The sequence below is a fragment of the Heterocephalus glaber genome, unplaced genomic scaffold (assembly GCF_053883595.1).
Source record: "Heterocephalus glaber isolate CG9 unplaced genomic scaffold, H.glaber_assembly_v1.0 deba00001451, whole genome shotgun sequence".
Classification (NCBI taxonomy): domain Eukaryota; kingdom Metazoa; phylum Chordata; class Mammalia; order Rodentia; family Bathyergidae; genus Heterocephalus; species Heterocephalus glaber.
In genome coordinates this window covers 878,339-898,731 of record NW_028258301.1, presented here as the reverse complement: position 1 = coordinate 898,731, position 20,393 = coordinate 878,339, and the positions used below count along the sequence as shown (strand labels likewise).

Below are 20,393 nucleotides of genomic sequence, written 5' to 3'. Positions count from 1 at the left end.
CCTTCTCTATCTGCCTCCTGGCCACTATGACTGGCAGCTTTCCTCCACGGCAGGCCTACCCACCCCGCCGTTTCTGCATTTGAGCCTGCCAACCATACACTGGAAACTTCTGAAACCCTGAGCCAAAATAAACCTCTCCACCTTTAAGCTGTGGATGTTGGGTATCTTGTCCTAGTGATGAGAAAGTGACTGAAGTGACTAATACAGCCAGTTTCATTTTTTCTGAAAGGCAGAATTCCTACTCCTGTGGAATTTGGCAACAAAAGCTCCTTCAGAGGTGGTCAGCTTCAGCAGTGAGGTCCTTAATCCCGCAGACATTAAACACCTAGACCAGGGGCTTCCTCCTCAAACTACCCCACCTGCCTCAGCATCACTCACCCTCCAGTTTGGTCAAGCAGTTTGCTTTCCACAAAGTTGTAGATGTCCTGGAATTCCTGCTCTCGACAAGGAAGAGATTCGGGCACAGCAGAAACATGCAGCCTACAGTTGGCGGTAAGAGAAGAAAAGGAGGACTTTAGAAGCCTAAGGGCACCATAAATGAGAGGTACCAGCAACTGAACCTCCCATCCCTGGGAAGATGGTGGCAGCAGACTACGGTGACTCCTTCTGAGCCTGTCCATGTTAGCTCAGCCAGACACTGCTTGAAAATTTGCTCTTTTATTATAAACATCAGTGCCTGCATATTCGCTGTATTTCTCATGAAGAACGCAGAAGCTCCCCCATCCCAACTATCTGAACAGGGCCCGCAAGAAGCACTACCTCAGCCGAGCCTCCTCCAGCACACTGGCCGGCTCCTGGGCAGCCAGGCTTCGGCTACGGATCTTGGCAGTGACACGATGTGGTGTTCTAGGCTTGAGCTGTATTCAAAAAAGAACAGGATTCAGAAGGAGAAACAAAATAAAATACCATCATAGTAATCTGGTAAAAAGAATGGAGGTGGCAAATTTCTCTACAAGGCGCCATGAGCTCCCCTCCCACCTCACATACACCTTCTCCATTGTCTAAGCTCCACCCCTTTTTCTAATTTATACCTTGAAAGAAGAAATTTTTAAGAAATCTGAACTACTGTACACAGAGACAGGGTAAAAGAGTAGTCAAAAATGGATTTGATTCCTAAGATCTTTTGCTAGGCTTGAAAATACGGTCAAGCTTTGTTTGGCTCAAAACTTCAACGGATCCAACATACTATGGAGAAGCCTCGCTACAGTGTTGCGCGCTAAGCCCCAAGGCCAGTGCTGGGGCTCACAGCCATTCTCCTCTCTTCCTCATGGCTGGCTTGCTAGGGCAGGCCTGCTCCTCCTCCTCCTCCTCCTCCTCCTCCTCCTCCTCCTCCTCCTCCTTCTCCTCCTCACGTGATTCAGTGATGGTTGTCTTTCCACCTCTCCCCCAGGCAGAGAGCACTTGCACTAGGGCTATTTAAAAAGGTTTGTTCTACCTATTAATTGTGGGGAAAGCAACAAAGTAATAATAAAGCCTTACTGAGAAGGCATGCAGGAGCCCAGAGGACTTCTGACCTTCCTTTTCATTAGGCTGAGGTGTCCCACAGACTACAATCTTTTCTTTTAGGTGGGACGCAGGAGACAATCAGACCAGAGCAAGGGCAGCTTTATGCGTGTTTGAGGAATTCCAGGTAAAGATGGTCTCTGGTTCACATATCATCTACTGAATTCCCTTCCCTGGATGTTTTCCTTTGACTTCAACCTAAATTCAATCTTGTAAGGAAAAATGGAGATCAGCTTCTAATTAAGCATTTCCCAACTGTGTTCAGAATAACAAGGTGCTCCATCAGTTTAACTTGTTTAATCCCAGCATTTGTCAAACAGACCGGAACACAGCAAGACCATTTTTCTTAATACTTTTTAATGTTTTACTAAAGTTCTCCTAAGGAGCAAAGACACCCTTGCTTCCATCTCACTGTTACACAATTCATCGGTAACACCTTAAGCCACACTCCCAGTTTCTCAGGTTTGTCATGCGACACAGGGCAACCCAAGCTGGCTCAATTCCCACTGAGCACTGGTGCACTCGCTGTGGGAAAGGCAAAGACAAGGGGGCAGTTTCTGTACTTCCCTCCGGAAGCTCAGCTCTTGGACATCTGATCCTGGATCCTAAAAGAAACTTGAACTTTAAAGTCACCATAGACTGGATTCATTTTCAGTCCTCAGGTTCATTTAGGTCTGCTCCAGCCCAGACAGTATTGAATAGGACAGATTTGTGCTATTGTGTCACCTCAGCATTCCCACCCATTAACCTAGAAGAGGCTGCTTCACTGCAAAAGAAACCTGAGGATCTTACGGCTTTCTTTGGTGTCTTAGAGGGTGTCTGGACAGATGGCACCAAGAAAGGCCACAGGTTCCTGGACGTGCGGCAGGGATTTCTTCTCTCCCGGGCTGGAGCACAAACCTCTTCATCCTCACTGCTGGAGTCGGAATCCTCTGCTGATGGCAGGAATTCTTTCTCCTCTTGGTCATTTTTATCATTTTCTAGAAACCTGAATGGTGTGGACATATTACTTTCTGATATTCAGGGTTCAAGCCTAAGCAAGAATTCCATCAAGGCCAGTATAAATCACAAGCATTATGGTCTCTCCTGCCACCAGGCAGTATAGGATTTGTTCCACTTCTTCTGAGACGCTCTGCTAACGGAAGTTTATCTCATTAAATCCCTCAAACAACTTTGTGACTTCCTATCTTACACATGAGGAATTGAGGCTTAGAAAGGGTAAGTGACCTTCACAAGGCTCACAGATTCAAAAATCTAAATTCAAATTGAGGTCTATCAGAATCAGAGTGCATCATTAGGCATATCACCCCACCATCTCGCTGGGAACTATGTCTATGGGGCCCCGGGAGCACATAATAAGCCCAGATCAGCACTTCTTGTCCCTTTGAAACTGTAGTATTTGTGTGCAACTTAATATAAAATTCCAGACATGCTATGTCAAAACTGAATTCTGATAGATGGGCAAATAACAGAAGAAATATAGATATCACATGTGCCAGTGAGGTTTCTCTGCCTGTCAAAGAGCAGTCTTACCGAAGCTGCTGCCTAATCCGATTCAATGTCAAGAGAGAACTCTTTCTGCGGACACGATGGGAAATAGAGGTAGCTTCATTCTGAGCTTCTGGTTCTTTAGCCTCCCTGAAAGATAATTGCAACCACATTATAGGAACCAGTTTTGGCACCTAGGACCCTTCCACAGGCATGAGAAGGTAGTCAGGTGGTCTGACTGGCTCCTATTCTTTTTATAGCTACTTTGCAGAGTTAAGCACACTTTACTAAAAAGTTTATAATAGGAATTTGACTCAAATTCAGAGATTAAAGTTTGTCTAAATCTTACTGAAATCAGACTCATCATCTCAAACAGCTACAGACCAGAATATACTAATCCCAGGCATAGTTTCCTGTCTTTTTTTTGTTTCTTTCTGGTGCACCCACAGATCTGCACTCAGGCTCAAGATTAGCAGAAATGTAGATATATATTCAGTATAAAATATTTCCTGAACAACGTATCATGCACCAGCTATTGGGCGTTTCTATTTACAAAACACTGAAATCTCTGATTTCTTGCTGGTTGCATTTTTATTTGTACAGCTTATTATCTATAAATATTATCTAGTGTCAGGTTGCCAAGTTTACACTGGATATATTATCTGCCTTTACTATATTTGAGAATGGCTTCCAATTAAAAAAAAATGATTTAAAGAATGGTTGTTAAAATGTGGCAAGAAGCCATAGTGACTAATGAAATCAAGAACAGTGATGAGGCGATGCAGGTTTGGAAAATATTCTTCTACAGAACAATCCTCAAATAACAGCAGAGTATGTAAGAATCACTGAAGAACATTTCAAAATACAACACTTGGCATCTGATTCACTAGGTATGGAAATAGGCTTAGAAATCTGTATTCTGAACAAACGAAAAAGGAAATCTGTGTTTTGGAAAAGTTCCCCAGTTATTCTGTGACGCTCTGAAACCCATTTCTCTTAAGTTTTTTTACTATATTTCACATCACAGGAAGGATTTGCTCCATGGAACACTCTAATTAATGTCCCTCGTCACCTCTTTTTGATGTATTCTGGTTTCAGGTCCACATAAGGCACCGCCGAGGATCTCTGACCCCCCCTGGTAGGAGTAAGATTTGTCTCACTAATCCAGGTGGTTTTCACAGCTGAGACTCGGGTTCTTAGGATCATGTGACATTCAGGTGACTCCTTATCATCAGCACAAAAGAGTCCAACCTCTCCAGTTTTCTCTAGGGCTTTCAGAGCTGGAGATGATGTCTTGATTCCATCTGGCTGGGGTCTCTTAGAATGTGAGGTAGTCTCTGAGAAGGTTGCTTTCCGCTTAGTTTTTCTTGGAGAATCCAAGGAGCCACATGAAGTCTTCTGGGATATCTTAGCATCAGGTGTCCTAGAGAAACCTAAGCCCAAGAAACATCACAAAGAATGTGCAAATTTTATACAGTGGACCTTCGAGTTATAACTGGCCTCACATATGAAAAACTTGGGTTATGACCAGAATTTTAGTTTTAATTTATGACCAAAGTCTTGAGTTACAACCCAAATACTGGCCGTTTGTGCAGTTGTAAACAGACTCACGATGCCAAAAAAGTATAAGTGTGCGGAAGCGTCAGTCTGAGTCCAGATGTACGTCTGTGGATGTGATTTTGTCAATGCTTTATAAATCAGTATAATTACTGCTATCAAAAGGGCCACCAAAAAGGTAGAAAAGAAGCTAAGGAAGGAGGGGAAGGTAAAGAAAGTAATCACAATAGAAAAGAAGGAAATTGTGGAGAAATATGAGAATGGTGTTTGTGTGACCAATCTTGATAATATGTACAGCATGTATATCTACCATCTCCACAATCTTACAGAGAAAAGATTTGTATAAGGTAGTGTTGCTAAAGGTGTAACTCAAATTAGTAAGTCATGATCAACAGTGTTAGATGAGGTAGAGGTAGAAAGGCTATTATTAGTGTGGATAAACAAAAGGCAGACAGCAGATTATAGCCTATCTAGGTCTATAATTTGTCAAAAAGCTAGGGCTATAAATACAGTTCTTGTAAAGGATAATCCATGAATGGGTGATAACAGTGGAACATTCTGTGCCAGTAAGGGGTGGCTTTACGATTTTCAAGCGAGAACTGGGGTCCATAGCATAACTAGGCATGGTGAAGCAGCCAGTGCTGATAAAAGGGCTGCTGAAAATTACATACACCACTTCAAAATGATGACACAGAGAAATGGCTTTTGCTTTCATCAAGTTTTTAATTGTGATGAAACTGGCATTTCTTCCAGAAAATTCCAGGAGAATATACATTACCCAGGAAGAGAAAAAAATACCAGACCACAAGCCTATGAAGGATAGGCTAACCTTATTGCTATGTGCCAATGTGAGTGGTAACCTCAAGATAAAGCCTCTCTTGGTTTATCACTGAGACCCCTCGAGTGTTCAGAAAACATGGGGTCATGTGGAGATCTAATGCAAAAGCCTAGGTAACAAGAGTACATTTTTCTTGAGTGGATCAGCAAAGCTTTCTGTCCTACTGTTAAGAAATATTTAATGGACAAGAGTTTACCACTCAACATTCTCCTCAAGGACAATGCTCCTGCTCACTCATAAAATTTGGAAGAACTGACTGAAGAATTCCCACAGCTCTCAGTTGAGTTCCTGCCACCTAACACAATTCCTCTACTGTAGCCTATGGACGAGCAGGTTATAGCTAACTTTAAGAAGCTATACACCAAGGAACTGTTCCTGAAGTGCTTCCAGATGGTCTCAGATACAGATGTAACCCTTAAAGAATTCTGGAAGGAACATTACAACATCCTTTCTAATGTCTCCCTAAGGATACTTAGATCTGCCTAAAGCAAATTTGACCTAAAATTATTCAGGAGAGAGACTTTGAAGGCTGTGTAGAGGAGCCTGAGCCTTCAACTAACCCTGTGGTTTATGACACTGTCACTACAGCAGAGTCCATAGGCTTACAGGTAGACAGTGGTGATGTTAAGGAACTGGTAGAGGAACTCTCAGAGGAAGTGTCTACAGCGGAACTTCAGCAACTTCTGGCTGAGCAACAGAGAATGGCAGCTGAGGAGCTTTCTGAAGAGGAGAGGGAGTATCAACAATCAGTGCAGCAAAGTTCTTCTGAAAAAAAGAAAATCCTGAAAAAATGGAGAGCAACAAACATTTGTAGAGAAGACCCATCCAGCCAGAGAAAAAGCCAACTGTTGCATTCACTTGCTTAATGACAATGTCATGTCATACTACAGAACAGTGTCACAAAAAAGACAGAAACAGACAACCTTAGACCAGTTTTTAGTTCTGAAAAGGTTAAAACCTAGTGAGCCAGAAGCAGGTCCTGGTGGGCTACAGACTCTCCCGAAGAGAGAAAGGGCACCAGAGAGCCAGATTCCTGATGTTCTTATGGATGGAGAGTCTCCTTCCAAAGAATAACCACCTTCCATTTCATCCTTTCTTCCTGCAAGCCAAAGATCTCAACTTGAATGGTCAGTATAGTATGAAATTATTGTTTCTGATAAACTAGGCACATTTTATAACTTTTTGGTGAATACACTAGGAAAATTATTGGTGTTTCTGGTAAATTATGCACATTACACAATACTTTATTATTATGAAAAGGTTAGTCAAGGGGTGCTTTGGGAGGTTCAGAACGCATTATAGGTATTTCCATTATTTCTTATGGGAAAAATAGTCTTGACTTACAACCAGCCCTCAAGAACGAATTGAGTTCATAAGTCAAGAGTCTACCGTACCTAGCAATGTACACACCTCCTATCTAATCATTGCTAAATTTACCCAATGAAGTTATACAAAGACATGAGTTTGAATTACTCTGTATCCTTAAGATCTCCATGTAGCTCTATTCATTTTCTGTCTCTTTCCTAAACTTGATGAGTAATTTTCCTGGTTAGAAGAACAGTTACTTTCATTTTTATTTAAAATATTTTTTCTGTTTTTCTTGCTGGGGATTGAACCCAAGACCTCACATATGCTACAGAAGTGCTCTGCCACTGAGCTATACGCCTAGCTCCTCCTTGTAAATCAACTTTTTCTCGAGACAGGTCTTCCAATGTTGCCCAGGGTGTCCTTGAACTTATAATTGTCCTGCTTCAGCCTCCCAACTAGCAGCAACCACATTTACCTGAAATAATCTACCCGAGCAGTTCTCAACCAACTGTAACACTGTACATCCTCCATTTGAAGGAATTACTAGCAATGCCATGGAGTAACACAAGGCCTAGGTTCTCTTTTTTTTTTTGGTACCGGGCATGGAACTCAGGACCTTGCACTTGCAAGGCAGGTGGTGGCACCTCTGAGCTAAATCCCCAGCCCTGAGGCCTAGGTTCTTCTTAACCCACATTAGAAAAGGGATCCCTGGGGACAATCGTCTGGATCCTGAGACTTGTTTCACTCTCACCAGTCCCAAAGGCTTTAAGGACCCCAATCCTCCATTCATAGATACAACTGAGCTGTTGAAGAGCCAAGGTCTGTGCCAGATGCTAGGAGGAGACAAAAGCTAAAAGAAACAGCCCTGGTCCTCACCTACAAGACACTCTGGTCTAACTGGGAAGATAACAGGCAGAAGTAGCTACAGTATGAGTAAAGTATGTGGCTAAAGCACGTAAGGGCTAAGGAAGATAGCTTTTGAGATAGAACTGGAGAATGGTAAAATCTCAAGAGATAAAAGAGGAAGGAAAGGAGGCAAGTGAGAACAGAGGAGGATAGCTATGAGCTAAGGCAGAGAGGCGAACACTCTAAGCACAGGGCAATTCTCTGGAATCACATACATGAGGGGACAGGGACAGACAAGACTCAGTGTCATTTTGTGCCTGTGTCTGAATAGCCATGGTGGCTTTATTCATAATCACCCCGAACTAGAAACAAATCAGATGTCCTTACAGGGGGAATGGATATGCATTGGTATATTCACTCAATGGAACATTACTCAGCAATAAAAAGGAACAAATTACCAATACATGACAAAATGGTTGACTATCAAATATGTGATGCTAAGTGAAAGGATTCAGACTCACAGACTGATTCCAACACATTTCAGAAAACACAAACTCTAGAGACAGCAAGTACATTAGTGGGTACCAGGGCTGAGGTGGGGTTTCTACAAAAAGCCATAAAAACATTTTGGGGCAAAACCAATTATAATGATGATTATACAAATCTATGTACTTCTAAAGACTTATAAATCTTAAATTTAAAAAGCTACAAATTCTGAAACTTTTTGCACACTGACATGAAACCACAAGCAGAAAGTTCAACACTTGACCTCATGTAATGGGTCATAGTCAAAATACAGGCACACTACAAATACTACTATATAAAATTACCTTGGTTAGGTGGTATATGGGGGGCATATGAAACAAATTTCATGTTTAGATTTGGGTCTTATGCTCAAGATATCTCATTATGCTATTCGGATATTCCAAAAGGGAAATTTTACAGTAAATTATACTTTAATAAAACCGACCTTAAATGTTATCTAGAGACAGATCTTAAAGGTCTTTGAACATGAAGCAAAAATTAATCATTTTTTGGTAGATAGTGGGGTAATGCATATCTAGATTAACATAAATATGCCCCAACATCCTGGCCTCCCTCATACCTCAATTCATTTCTCATCTTTCTGTCAAAATAACTCATCCAGATATTTTCACTAGATCCTCCCTCTTCTAACTATGTAACTGTATTGAATTGAAATTCTTGCCTTAAGTTTCCAAGTCTTGCATTCCCAACAAATAATACTGCAATTATTTCTGAAGATGATAGTACAAATTATTTCTTTAATAGCTTTTTTCCATCTTCATTTTCCAAATGTTTTGTACATTTATATTCAGCTCCTAAACACATACTGTACAAAGGAGCTATCAAAAATAAAAACAGCTTTCACAAACAAGAAAAAAAATTTAAAAGTTTAAAAATTAAGCAAGGTATGGTACTGCATGCCTATAATCCCAGAACGCTGGAAGCCTGAGGTAGAAGGATCACAAGTTCAAGAGAGCCTGGGTGTTATGATTTAAATCTAAAATGTCCCCCGTAAGTCTCACATGTTCAGATGTGGGGCCTTTGGAAGGCGACTGGATCACTGAGGCATAACCTGGAAGAGTGTATTTGTGTACTCAGCCTCTCCCTACTTTCTCTGATTCCTGGCTGCCATGGGGTAAGCAGCTATCCTTTGCTATGCCCTCCCACCATGCTGTTTCTGCCTTGGAGCCAACTTACCATGGCCTAACACTCTGAAACCCTAAACCAAAATAAACCTTTCCTGCTTTTAGTTTCAGGTGTTAGGTATCTTGTCCCAGCAATGGAAAAGTAACTATTACAATAGGCAATTTGGTAACTCAGAGAGACCCTGTCTCAGAAGAAAAAATTTTCAAAAGGGCTGGGGATATAAGTTCAGTCCAAAGCCCTTAGGTACAATCCCCAGGAATAGGGGAATAAATAAAAAATTTAAAATACAAATAACTTATACTTGAAGAACTTGGCATATACCCACAAAAAAATTCAAAATGATTAATGATGTATAACAGGATGAGCCAAGCTCTCAGTGTAGCCATGGAGTGACATTCAGATACACTGTAAGGGCAAAAAGCATATTAGAAAGGAATGTACACAGCATGCTATCCTCCTGGGGAAGAACAAAAAAATAAAGATAAATACAGGTTCATTTCAGGCATGCAAGGGCCAGGGATTTAGCTCAGTGGTTTCCACCGCCTGCTGTGCTAGCGCAAGGACTCGAGTTTGATCCCTGTTACTGAAAAAAAAAAAACAAAAGAAAAGAAAAACTCTTGGCATTGCAGGCATGCATCTATGCATATATACCTGCTCATAAATATAATGAATCAAAAAGTAATTACCCACGGAAGCGGAGGTAGCAAACAGGGTGGCAGAGTAAGGAAAGGAGAAGGGCTTCTCTGACAACATCTCTTTTCAATAGTTTGAATTTGCATTAATGTTTCACATGTTTCAAAACTGAAATGAGAAAAGCCCTAAAATGAAATACAAATAAAAGAACCAAACCGCATATCACCAATAATAATTTGTCAGAAGAAAATTAACCAAAGTATCTTTCTTCACACTGTGGAATATATCCTAAAAGCATACAGAACCAAAATCAATTTTGAACTTTACTTGGTGAGTTTACTGCTGGTAGGGAAATTGGTATAGCAATTATAGAACTATTTTATGTGCATCAGAATTGTTCCTAGGAACCAGAGTTTTTCCTGAAGAAGAAATGAAATTATGAAATATGGGAAGGACCTTGTGGTTCAGATTAAGAATTTTAAAATGCACGTGTTTCTAGCTCTTCCACAGATGACCTAGAAGAAATTTCATCTCTGTCGCAGGGCTCCTGAAGAAACAGCTCATTCTGGGGCTCAGCAGCACTCATCATTAAGGAGCTGCACATCAAAGCCACAATAATGAGATAACAAAGATGAAGCCAGAAGATTTAGCTAAGTGAAATAAGCCACACACAGAAAGACGACTCCACACAATCTCACGTGTATGTGCAATCTTGAAAAGTTGAACTCACAGAGGTAGAGAATAGAATGATGGTCGTCAAGGGCTAGAGGAAGACAAGGGGGAGCTGCTGCTCGATGGGTACAAAGTTTCAGCTTGACAGAGGAACAACTTTTGAGATTGATTACACAGCAGTAGCTACAGTGAATAATAATCTATTGTATATTTTTAAATTACCAAGAATAAATTTCAAACATATCACCATAGAAAATGCTGGCTTCAAACCAGCTGTAGAGCCCAGGCTGTCCCCAAACTCATGATCCTCCTGCCTCAGCCTCTTGAGTACTGAAATTATAGGCATATGCTACTATACCTGGCTCTTAATGGAGGAGGAAGGAGGAAGGGGAATAGGGGGGTGGAGGGGAAGGGAGAAGAGGAAGAACAGTAGGCAGAGATCCATCACACTGAGATATCTATTAGAACAGCTACTACTGGTGGCACAGGCCTATAATCCCAGCACTTGGGAGGCTGAGGCAGGAGGATTCCTGTGAGTTCAAGGCCAGCCTAGGCTACATAGTGAGTTCAAGGCCAGTATGAACTCATAGCGAGACCCTGTCTCAAAAAACCATAAAAATAAAAAATAAAGAAAAAGAATGGCTACTAATGTCAAAAAAATTATAAGCTTTGGTGAGGATATGGAGAAACTGGAACTTTCATACACTGTTGGTGGGAATGTAATGCTTTTTTTTTTTTGGTACCGAGGATCGAACTTGGGACCTTGCACTCACAAGGCAGGTGGCAGAACCACTGAGTTAAATCCCACTGTTGGTGGGAATGTAAAATGAACCAGCTACTGTGGAAAACAGTATAAAAGCTCCTTAAAAATAAAAAGAATTATCATATGATCTAGAAGAACTAGAAGTAGGATTTAAGAGATATTTGTTATATCCCTCTTTGTAGCAGCATTATTTAAATGGCCAAAAGTGTCCATAGAGAAATGAATGGATACACAACATGTGATACATACATAAAATGGAATATCATTCAGCCTTAAAATGAAAGGTAATTCTGACACATACTACAGCATGGATATACCTTGAAGAAATTATGGTAAGTGAACCAGTCACAAATGGACAAATAGTACTGTATATTCCACTTATATGAATTACCAAAAGTAGTCAAATTCACAAAAATGTCCCTAATGTCATTTAAAAATGATTAAAATGATAAAATGCATGTTATCTATATTTTAATGTGTCCAATCAATACCTGGCCTACTGATACACTAAATAACTCTCAAATCGGGCTGGAGATTTAGCCCAGTGGTTTCGCTGCCTGCTGAGCAAGCACAAGGACCCGAGTTCGATCCCCGGTACCAAAAAAAAAAAAAACAACAAAACTCTCAAATCAATGAATATTTTATCATGTTCCTTTAGCCCCAGTATGGCCCAAATGACCCATTCCACACTTACTGCGAAACTCCAGCTTCTTCCTTGCAGTGGGGATGGCAGGATGGGTGGGGATTTGGCAAGGTATGGATGCAGAATGTCTGGATTCAATCCTTTTGGCCACATTTTCTGCTGTGCACCAAGAAGGGCTTTCTGCATTCTTAGTCCTGGGCTTCTGGCACTTGGGGCCCTCTCCTTGTAGTTTATCAAACTCTGCAAATAGTTCTGGGGAAAGTGGTCTGAACTTCTTTCCATTCCAAGATAGTTTCACAAAGAATGTCTTCTCATTTTTCAGATCCATCGGTATCACTTCGTCTGGTGCTAAAGCCACGACCTGAATTTAGGATGTATAGAGAAATGGGAAAAGATGAGGGCGAAACCAGCCAGGGGAGACTCCAACAAAGCTATGATTAGAAGCCACTTGCTCTCACACCTGTATCTGAAGCATTACCTTTCCAAACAGAAGAGGCGCAGACGCAGCACAGCAATGTGTAGAAATAGGGAGCATTTACTCAATCATACGTAGTTTCAAAGATGTCAGTGAACTATACACAATACATTATTCCCTTCATGTCCTTTTTCAAATGTTCACTGGTTTGACCTATTAATTCCTACTAAAGCCCTAGATTATTTTATCTCAGTCCTAGATAATTTCCAGACTTCCCCTAGGTAATATCTATACTCTGTGTGGCTTTTTTTCCAAATCACTCTATTCAGATAGGCCAAATTTTTGCACAAAAACTTTTTAAACATGCTCCTCTGTGCAACAGTCAACAGTGGCTCCCCATGCGGTAAGGTCAGATGATACGAACTGACTTTTCACTGTCTTGTGAAGTCTGGCCCCATCTTACGTATAGATTGCTCAGGGCTGCTCAAGTGGCCTTGTACCACTAGTGGAGCCTGGCATTCACAGTCCTGCTCATTCTCATCAGCATGCTCCTGTTTACACACCCCCTTCCCTGTACCCTTCCAAAGCTAGCTATTCTGCTGCTTCAACTACTACATCTGCCTTTCTCTCCTTCATTTATTTAACCCAGATGTAAGTATTATATATAGCCATGAGAGACTAAAGTCTCTGCTCCACCATTAAACTAACCACTTATTCACCATAAGGCCACACTTCAACATCACAATCTACCTCCACTTTGAGAACCCAAAGAAGCTGCAGGAATAAACAAATATTTAGTCTCCACATCAGTGTCCCACTTCAGCCTATAAACAAGCGGCTCATTAGCTGATTTATTATAAAATCCCTGAGCATAAATTTTCCTATAGCAACTGGCACTCTTTGTGCTGATTTACTCAGGGTGACATCCTCATTTAACAAAGCATATTCAGCCTCACAATGCTCTATGGCTGCCACAATCACAGCTAAATATAATTTCCCACTGAGACACATTTGCTAATTCCTGCTCATCCCTCAGGTCATAACCCAGATGTCACTTCCTCAAGGAGGCTAACACACGATATGTGCTCTCAATAAGTATTTGTTTAGATGAAACAAGCAGGCAGGCAGAGATAACAGAAAAGAATTAATTCCCCATGGAGCAAATTAGGGCCAGTAATAATGTTTCTGAGGTCATGCAGCTAGGGAGGCTGTAGAAGTCAGAATCAAGATAGAACCCACGATCAAGGCACCACCTACCCGAACAGGGCCAATGACGGTCTCAATATTAATGTTGTCATCACAGGCAGGGTAGTCATACCAGAAAATCTCCTGTGCGTCAGGCTTCCGGCCCAAGAAATGCTGTTTGCAGGGAGCAACTTCACAGAATCGGATAAACCACTGTACCCGTGCACATTTCCTAGAGCAAGGTTTGGAATCTATGATGATTCAGTGGGAAGGAAAAAGAAAATGTAAGAATATTGTATTTAGCAGCTCCTATGTGCGCAACTTTGTGCCAGGCTCTCAATATGCATTATTTTTAATCTTCATAATTACCATTCAAGTTGGTGCTATGGCCACCAAAGGCAAAGAAATTAACTTTCGGGGACCTTGAGTAATTTGTCAGAGGTCACAGAACCATCCAGCAGCCATCTGACTCAATACCACACCCATGTTCCACTTTGAAATTGTGTCTTCAGGAGACACAGGAATTTGAAAGTATTTGAAAAGAGCTACTCCAATCACAGCCCCAAAACAAATTATCAGTGGATAAGTTCTGCAAATTAGTGAATAAAAAGAAGGCATCAAATTACAGGGGAAAAAATCTCAGCAAGAATTAGAGTAGCCACCAGCAACATCTTGCAACCAGCAAGATGACTTCTTGGAAACATGTTTGCAATCATCGACTGTATTATTATACCATTTATATCACTGTAAACCAAGCAAATGTTCCTATACTCAATAATACCATCATCGCCATGCCCCTTCTTAACCCTCCAGAGAGAAGGAAGCCATCCAGTGGAGCGCCCACTCCACATGTACACAGAATCACGCACTGCTACTGTGCTCCCCCTAGTGGACACTAATTTGATGCAGTTTCTCTCCATGTTGACTATCTCCCCTATCTTTGCAACTCAGTCTCTCCATTCTTTCTTTCACTTTTTATGTCGTGGTACTGGGGATCAAACCCGGGGCCTTGCTCAGGTGAGGCAAGTGCTCTACTACTGAACTACATCCCAGGCCTTTATTTTTATTGAGACAGGGTCGCACCAAGTTGCTTATTTTGGTCTGGAACTTGCAATCTAGCTTCTTCTGTTAGGCATGCAAACTGCTACAAAACTATCTCACACAGGTCATTCCTCTCCCACATACCTAGAGGCAGTTTTGTGTAGTTTCAAATTGAGCTTGAGGGCAACCTGAGCTACACAGTGAGTTCGAGGCCAGCCTGAATGACATAGGACCAAAAACAGGACCGGGGATTTAGCTCAGTGGTTCGGATGCCTGCCTCGCAAGCGCAAGGTCCCAAGTTTGATTCCCCGGTACCAAAAAACAAAAACAAAAAACAATCAAATTGCTTTTTTTCCTTCTTAATCCTCCCTTTGGAACTCTGCCCTATTCCACCTCCAGTGCACTCCGGATCTTCTTTTTCAGAGGTTCGAAGCTCAGCACATCACAGGAGGCTTTCGCTCTTCTTGCCTACTGATCTCTTAAGAGACATCACATTTTCTTTCCTCCTTTCCAACCTCATACCCAAGTTCCTATGGGTAAAACACCTAAAGTGCTTTTGTTTTCCAGACTAAACACCAACTGATACACCTTCTTAATCCAACTCACCTCCTCCCTTGAAATGAAGTTGCACTTGTCAAATTTACTACTTCCACAGGCCCAAATTAAAGGCTATATGTCTAGTACAATACAAATCTTTTTTTTTTTTTCTTCTCCCTTCTTCTCAAACTCTTCCTTTCTCTCCATCCCCTAAATCCTGCCTTCGTGGCCATTTCTCACCTACTCCTAAAAATAATGCAAAAGCAAAATTCCTAAGCCCTCCAGTTCCATTTTACCCAATATTACTCTGGTGATTGCACAAGTTTTCTAGATGGAAAGGAATAGCTAGTGCTTGTGCAATCCCACCTCACAGGCCAACGGGCTCTATCTGCTGCTGTGAATACAGTGATGGCAGCCACCCTCCACCTCACTTCCCAATCATCCCTGACCAGGAAGGCTGTTCACTCCAGCCGCAAACTCACCGTCTTCAAACAATTCAATCAATTTTGCAATATAAGGGTTTTGATCATCTTCCCCTTCAATCAACACAAACTGTCCAACTTGGATGTGAGTCTGAGTTGAACAGCCTTCTATTTTCACAGATATTTCTCTAGGAAGTAACAGAGAAACTTGTAAGGAAATCTCTTAGGGTGAGAAAAGATCTTTAGACCCTGTGGAACCAAAAAGCGTTCCTTAAACAGAAATTCCCTAAATAGTTCCTCTAGGTTGACTAACTCCCCGACTGGGAAACCAACATACTAAGCTATATGTAAGAGGAGACAAAATGGGTCAAATGAATTATTTTTGCACAAACAATGAATCTAGAGGGGTTAATACGACCCTAACTTCTCTCAGTTTTTGACAAAGGTTTTCTCAGGCTGGAAAGATGCCCAGTGCTAGTATCAAAATTGTGCAGCTAGAAAAGACACAATAACAACATCTCTCATTTTATTAGCATGAAGAGTTACAAATAACTCAGCTTAAATAGGTATGACATTATTGCACATATGAAAATAACTAACCCATATAACTTTGCCCTCATCACTACTCATACAAAAGCTTACATCAGATAAAACCCTTCCTTATATTCAATACATATCTACCCTCCCTTGGTCTTCAATCTGGAGTAACTAGAAGAGACTGGACACAAAGTTATGAACAGTTAAGTTTGAAAAGCAATTTTGCCAGTCCAACCAAAGTGCCCCATTACTCACTTGTAGGTTTGGTGGGACAATTTTCGATCCAGCAAAGGCCTGCCAACCCATGAATAAGTTTTTCTGGTCTTCTGCCTTGTGTTGTAGGATGCCATGGTTCCTGTGAAAGAGCCCTCACTCTGAGTTACCATGGCAACACACATGGGTTCTAAGACACAGTCTTGCCTTTCATAAATTCAGCCTTCTTTTTTTTTCCAGCTGTCCCTGCTTTAATCTCACACATTGTTATTGAAGTTATTCAATAACATTTCCTTCAGGGAAACAGTCAGGCTTGATGAAGGTTAAACATAGGCAATTTAGTATCAGCAATATACATCTTGTGCTATGCTTTATTTAATCTTGCACACAGAAATAATACATAAGAAAATAAACTATAAATGTTTGGAAATCCTTACTAGGAAAAAGGCACAACAGACATGAAACATCTAACAATGTGAAATGTTTCCCATTAGTTATGGATAGGCATAAAATATAAACCCAGGAGCTTGGCATGGTAGTTCACATCTATAATCCTAGCAATCAGGAGGCTAAGGCAAGAGGAGCATGGGAGTTCAAGGCCAGCCTGGAGTTACATAGTGAGTTCAATGCCAACTTGAATTACATAGCTAGACCATGTCTCAACCCACACACGATGGCGAAGCCCAACCGACCTCCAAGGCTGCTTGACAAAGTTCCAGCTTGGGGAAAAGAAGGGTGGAACACATCGTACCCTCATGTTTTATTTTTTTCATGCCATAATGTTTAAAATTGTTACTCTGGTCACAGGAATCATTGTGTTTGTGACTAACAAACTCTCCATAAGGCAAATTGGCAATGATGTATTGAAATCTGATCTGGCTCAAAAGTCCCAAAATTCCAGTTTCTCTTAGTTCTATTGCCACATCCACTTCTAAAGAAACCTCTCCTGAAACTCCCTCTGTTTTCCCACTACTATAACTCACCCCTCTTATTGCTGACCTTCTTATTACTAAAGGGGTCTTATGAAGAGGTTGATAGGACAGACTTTAGATGTAAGAAATAGTGGGAAATAAGAAATAGAAAGTTGGGACAGGTAAATACATTAAGGAGGCAAGTTATTCAATATTTCTCACAGTGCTGAAAATATCTCCTGCTCATGAACTATGAACCCAAAAGACAGTTAGTTAAGATAAATAGAGGTATAGAGAGGTAGAGAGCTAATAACAAACTATATTAACCATTGTGCAGTTTCTCAAGGGCCAGCTGGTGACCACAAGTTTGACACTTAGTTGATTAAATCTTGCTTGTATCCCCGCTGATATAAAGATTTTGATTAAGTTACTTTCTGTTCTGTTTAGGTGTGGGTAAATAAGGGGACAATTGTAATTTTTAAATATGTATTCGTGACGTTCAATGAAATGAAACAGCTTAGAGGAATTGTACTTTGTTTAGCAAAAAATAACCTTTACTTCCATAGAAATTGCTAAGGCAATCTAAAATGTAAACATGTTCTGCCCAATGCCTCCTAGCTATTGCTTAAAGATATAAAAATAAATCAGACCCTGAGACTTATCAGAGGGAACCTGAACATTGCTTGCGACGGTTCTTTTCTCACTCGCCGGCCCGAGACCTCTCCCCTTCCTACCCTACATCGACTGCAGCTGGTCTGTGGCAACACACACAAATGCAGTAAAGGAAAACTAATAGCACAAAGAGCCCAGAGGAAATCTGGGCAGCTGTTCAGAGAGAAAGAGGGATTCCTGAGCTGAATATTGAATAATTAGTAGATATTAATAAAGCAGTAAATCCATACTCTCAATCCTCTTAAACTCAGGCTATTTTAGCTTATTAAAACAGGCATCCCCGGCACCTGCTTCATAAGCACAAGGTCCAGAGTTCAATCTCTGGTACCAAAACAAAAAACAAACAAACAAACAAAAAAACAGTCATCCTCCTTTAAAAACTAAGCCAAAGTAAAATTTAACTTTCGATTTCTAGGGGGCCATGGACAGTGCTCAGTGAAAAGTAACGTAGCTGTACATGAATGATCCGCCCTAGATCAGTGGTGGCGAACCTATGGCATGCATGCTGCAGGAGGCTGTTGTATCACTGAAAGCTCTAAAAGGTTCCCATCACTGCCCTAGGTGGAGGCAGAGTGACTGGAAGAACCAGGACCATGTAATATGCCTTTCCTGTATCATTCTATGTCCATGCCTGCTTTTCCAAACCTCAAAGAGAGAAGGCTGTCAGTGTCCTCAGACTTGTGCAGCTGCTGTTCTCTTCTGCATTTCTGCGGGGCTGGCACAGATTTAGCTCCAATGAAACTCCTCAGAGAGGACTTCACTGAACACCTATGGGAACATTACCCACCCCCTGGGTCATTTTCCATTACATCACTCTATCATCAAAGAACTGACCATTATATTACTTTACTATTTATTGTGCTTCCCACATTAGAATGCTAACTTCCAAAGACCAAGGTGCTTGGGAGTGTGTCTATGTTGCTCATAACTGGATCCAGGTCAGGATTTGGCACAAAATAAGCAAATGAATGGAAGACAGAAAAAAATAAACTGGTTTTAAAAATCATCAGGACAATAGTAAATGTGGTGAGGATGTAGAGCAGACAGAATTCTCATAAACCACCAAAGGGCATGTAAATTAGTACAACCACATCAGAAAATTGAACTTTTTAAAAAAACAAATTCTGAACATAGTCATACCTATGACCCAGCAATTCCAACAGAAATACATACATATCCTCAAAAGACATGAACCAGAATGTTCATAGCAACAGTATACAGCAATGAAATGAAATCAATTCCATCTATACATATAACAATGTGGCGAAAACCTCACAAAATATTAAGCTAAAGATATTAAGATGCCAAAGGTATAAAAGGCCTATATTGGCTATGATTTCCTTTGTGCTGTTTCTTTGGAAGAACTAATATTTTGAACTTTTTGTAAAAGAATGACATACCTACAGAAAAATACATAAACGATATAAGGGACAAATACACAGCTCAATGAGCTCATAGCTGTTTCTCATCCCCACTCTAGCATTTCACCTCATCCGCCATCAGCCTTTACTATTCCCAAGAATAGTGAATGGATTGGAAAGGCAGGCCTGATTTGGCCTATTGAAGGCTTTGGCTTCTAGGAGATACCCACAGGAGGATCTTGGTGCCATAGATACCAGACATCTGGAATATGCATACCACCCAGCTCAGGAGCCACACCTCAGGGAAACAGATAAGGGAGTTGTAATAATATTTGAATCAGTAGGACAGAAGGTTAACCAAAACTCCATATATTTATCTTATTTCTTTCAATAATCAATCCTAGAACAATGTTAACACAGTGTTAGAACAATGTTAACGCCTAAGAGGTGCTCAATAATAAATATTTGCTAAATGATAGGCAGATAATATTATCACTTCAAGATGATAACTTGTCCAATATTACATAGGATGGCTCAGCCTTAGAAACTCAAACCCTGGCTGGGCGTGGTGGCACACGCCTGTGATCCCAGCACTCAGGAGACTGAGGCCAGCCAGCCTTGGCTACATAGTGAGTTCAAGGCCAGCCTGAACTACACAGTGAGACCCTGTCCAAAAAACAAAAAACAAAAAAAGCCCAAACAACCTCAAACCCTGAACAGCTATATTCCAATGACTGTGTTCTTAATTACTTCCCCTTACAACACGCTCTCATATTGAATGATGTTATTTTATGCCCGAAAGAGCTTGCTTTTGGTGGCTTATTACAGTAAATCAGGCTGAATGAGAAGTAGACTGGGCCCACAAAATGAAGATAACAGAATCTTCCTTTTATTCAACCAATATTATTAAGCACCTATTTTGTGTCCCGCACTATTCTATTAATAATTAAGTGAGAAAATGCAAAATCTACCCTCCCTTCTCTTGATTTATCTGTAAGGGACAGAAATTTTATTTACTTTTTGAATATAATTTGAGGTTATGGAACTCACAATCTGTGCAAAATGTTCCATTCCATTTTAGGGAATCCACAAACTTTCTAAAGTCCGAATATGGCCCTACAATTGAAAACTGTTGCTGAGACACTTAGTAAAGCATGCTCTCACGTTGGACAAACAC

The 20,393-nt window shown here is 40.9% G+C and overlaps 1 protein-coding gene across 3 annotated transcripts in view; it reads right to left on the bottom strand.

The window, feature by feature from the left end:
• The window catches only part of Orc1 (origin recognition complex subunit 1), a 30,301-nt gene that overhangs the window by 8,945 nt on the left and 963 nt on the right, over positions 1–20,393 (bottom strand). For 2 of the 3 annotated variants that reach the window (XM_021247976.2, XM_004869246.3), the window contains exons 2-10: positions 16,315–16,414; positions 15,583–15,710; positions 13,595–13,773; positions 11,974–12,283; positions 4,064–4,424; positions 3,037–3,141; positions 2,296–2,491; positions 760–857; positions 379–480 (exon numbers count right to left, since the gene is read on the bottom strand). In XM_021247976.2, the coding sequence (XP_021103635.1) occupies positions 379–480; positions 760–857; positions 2,296–2,491; positions 3,037–3,141; positions 4,064–4,424; positions 11,974–12,283; positions 13,595–13,773; positions 15,583–15,710; positions 16,315–16,409 (1,574 nt within the window). In that variant the 5' untranslated portion in view covers positions 16,410–16,414. The remainder of the gene's footprint in view (positions 1–378; positions 481–759; positions 858–2,295; positions 2,492–3,036; positions 3,142–4,063; positions 4,425–11,973; positions 12,284–13,594; positions 13,774–15,582; positions 15,711–16,314; positions 16,415–20,393) is intronic. The other variant, XM_013067242.3, reaches the window with a different exon arrangement.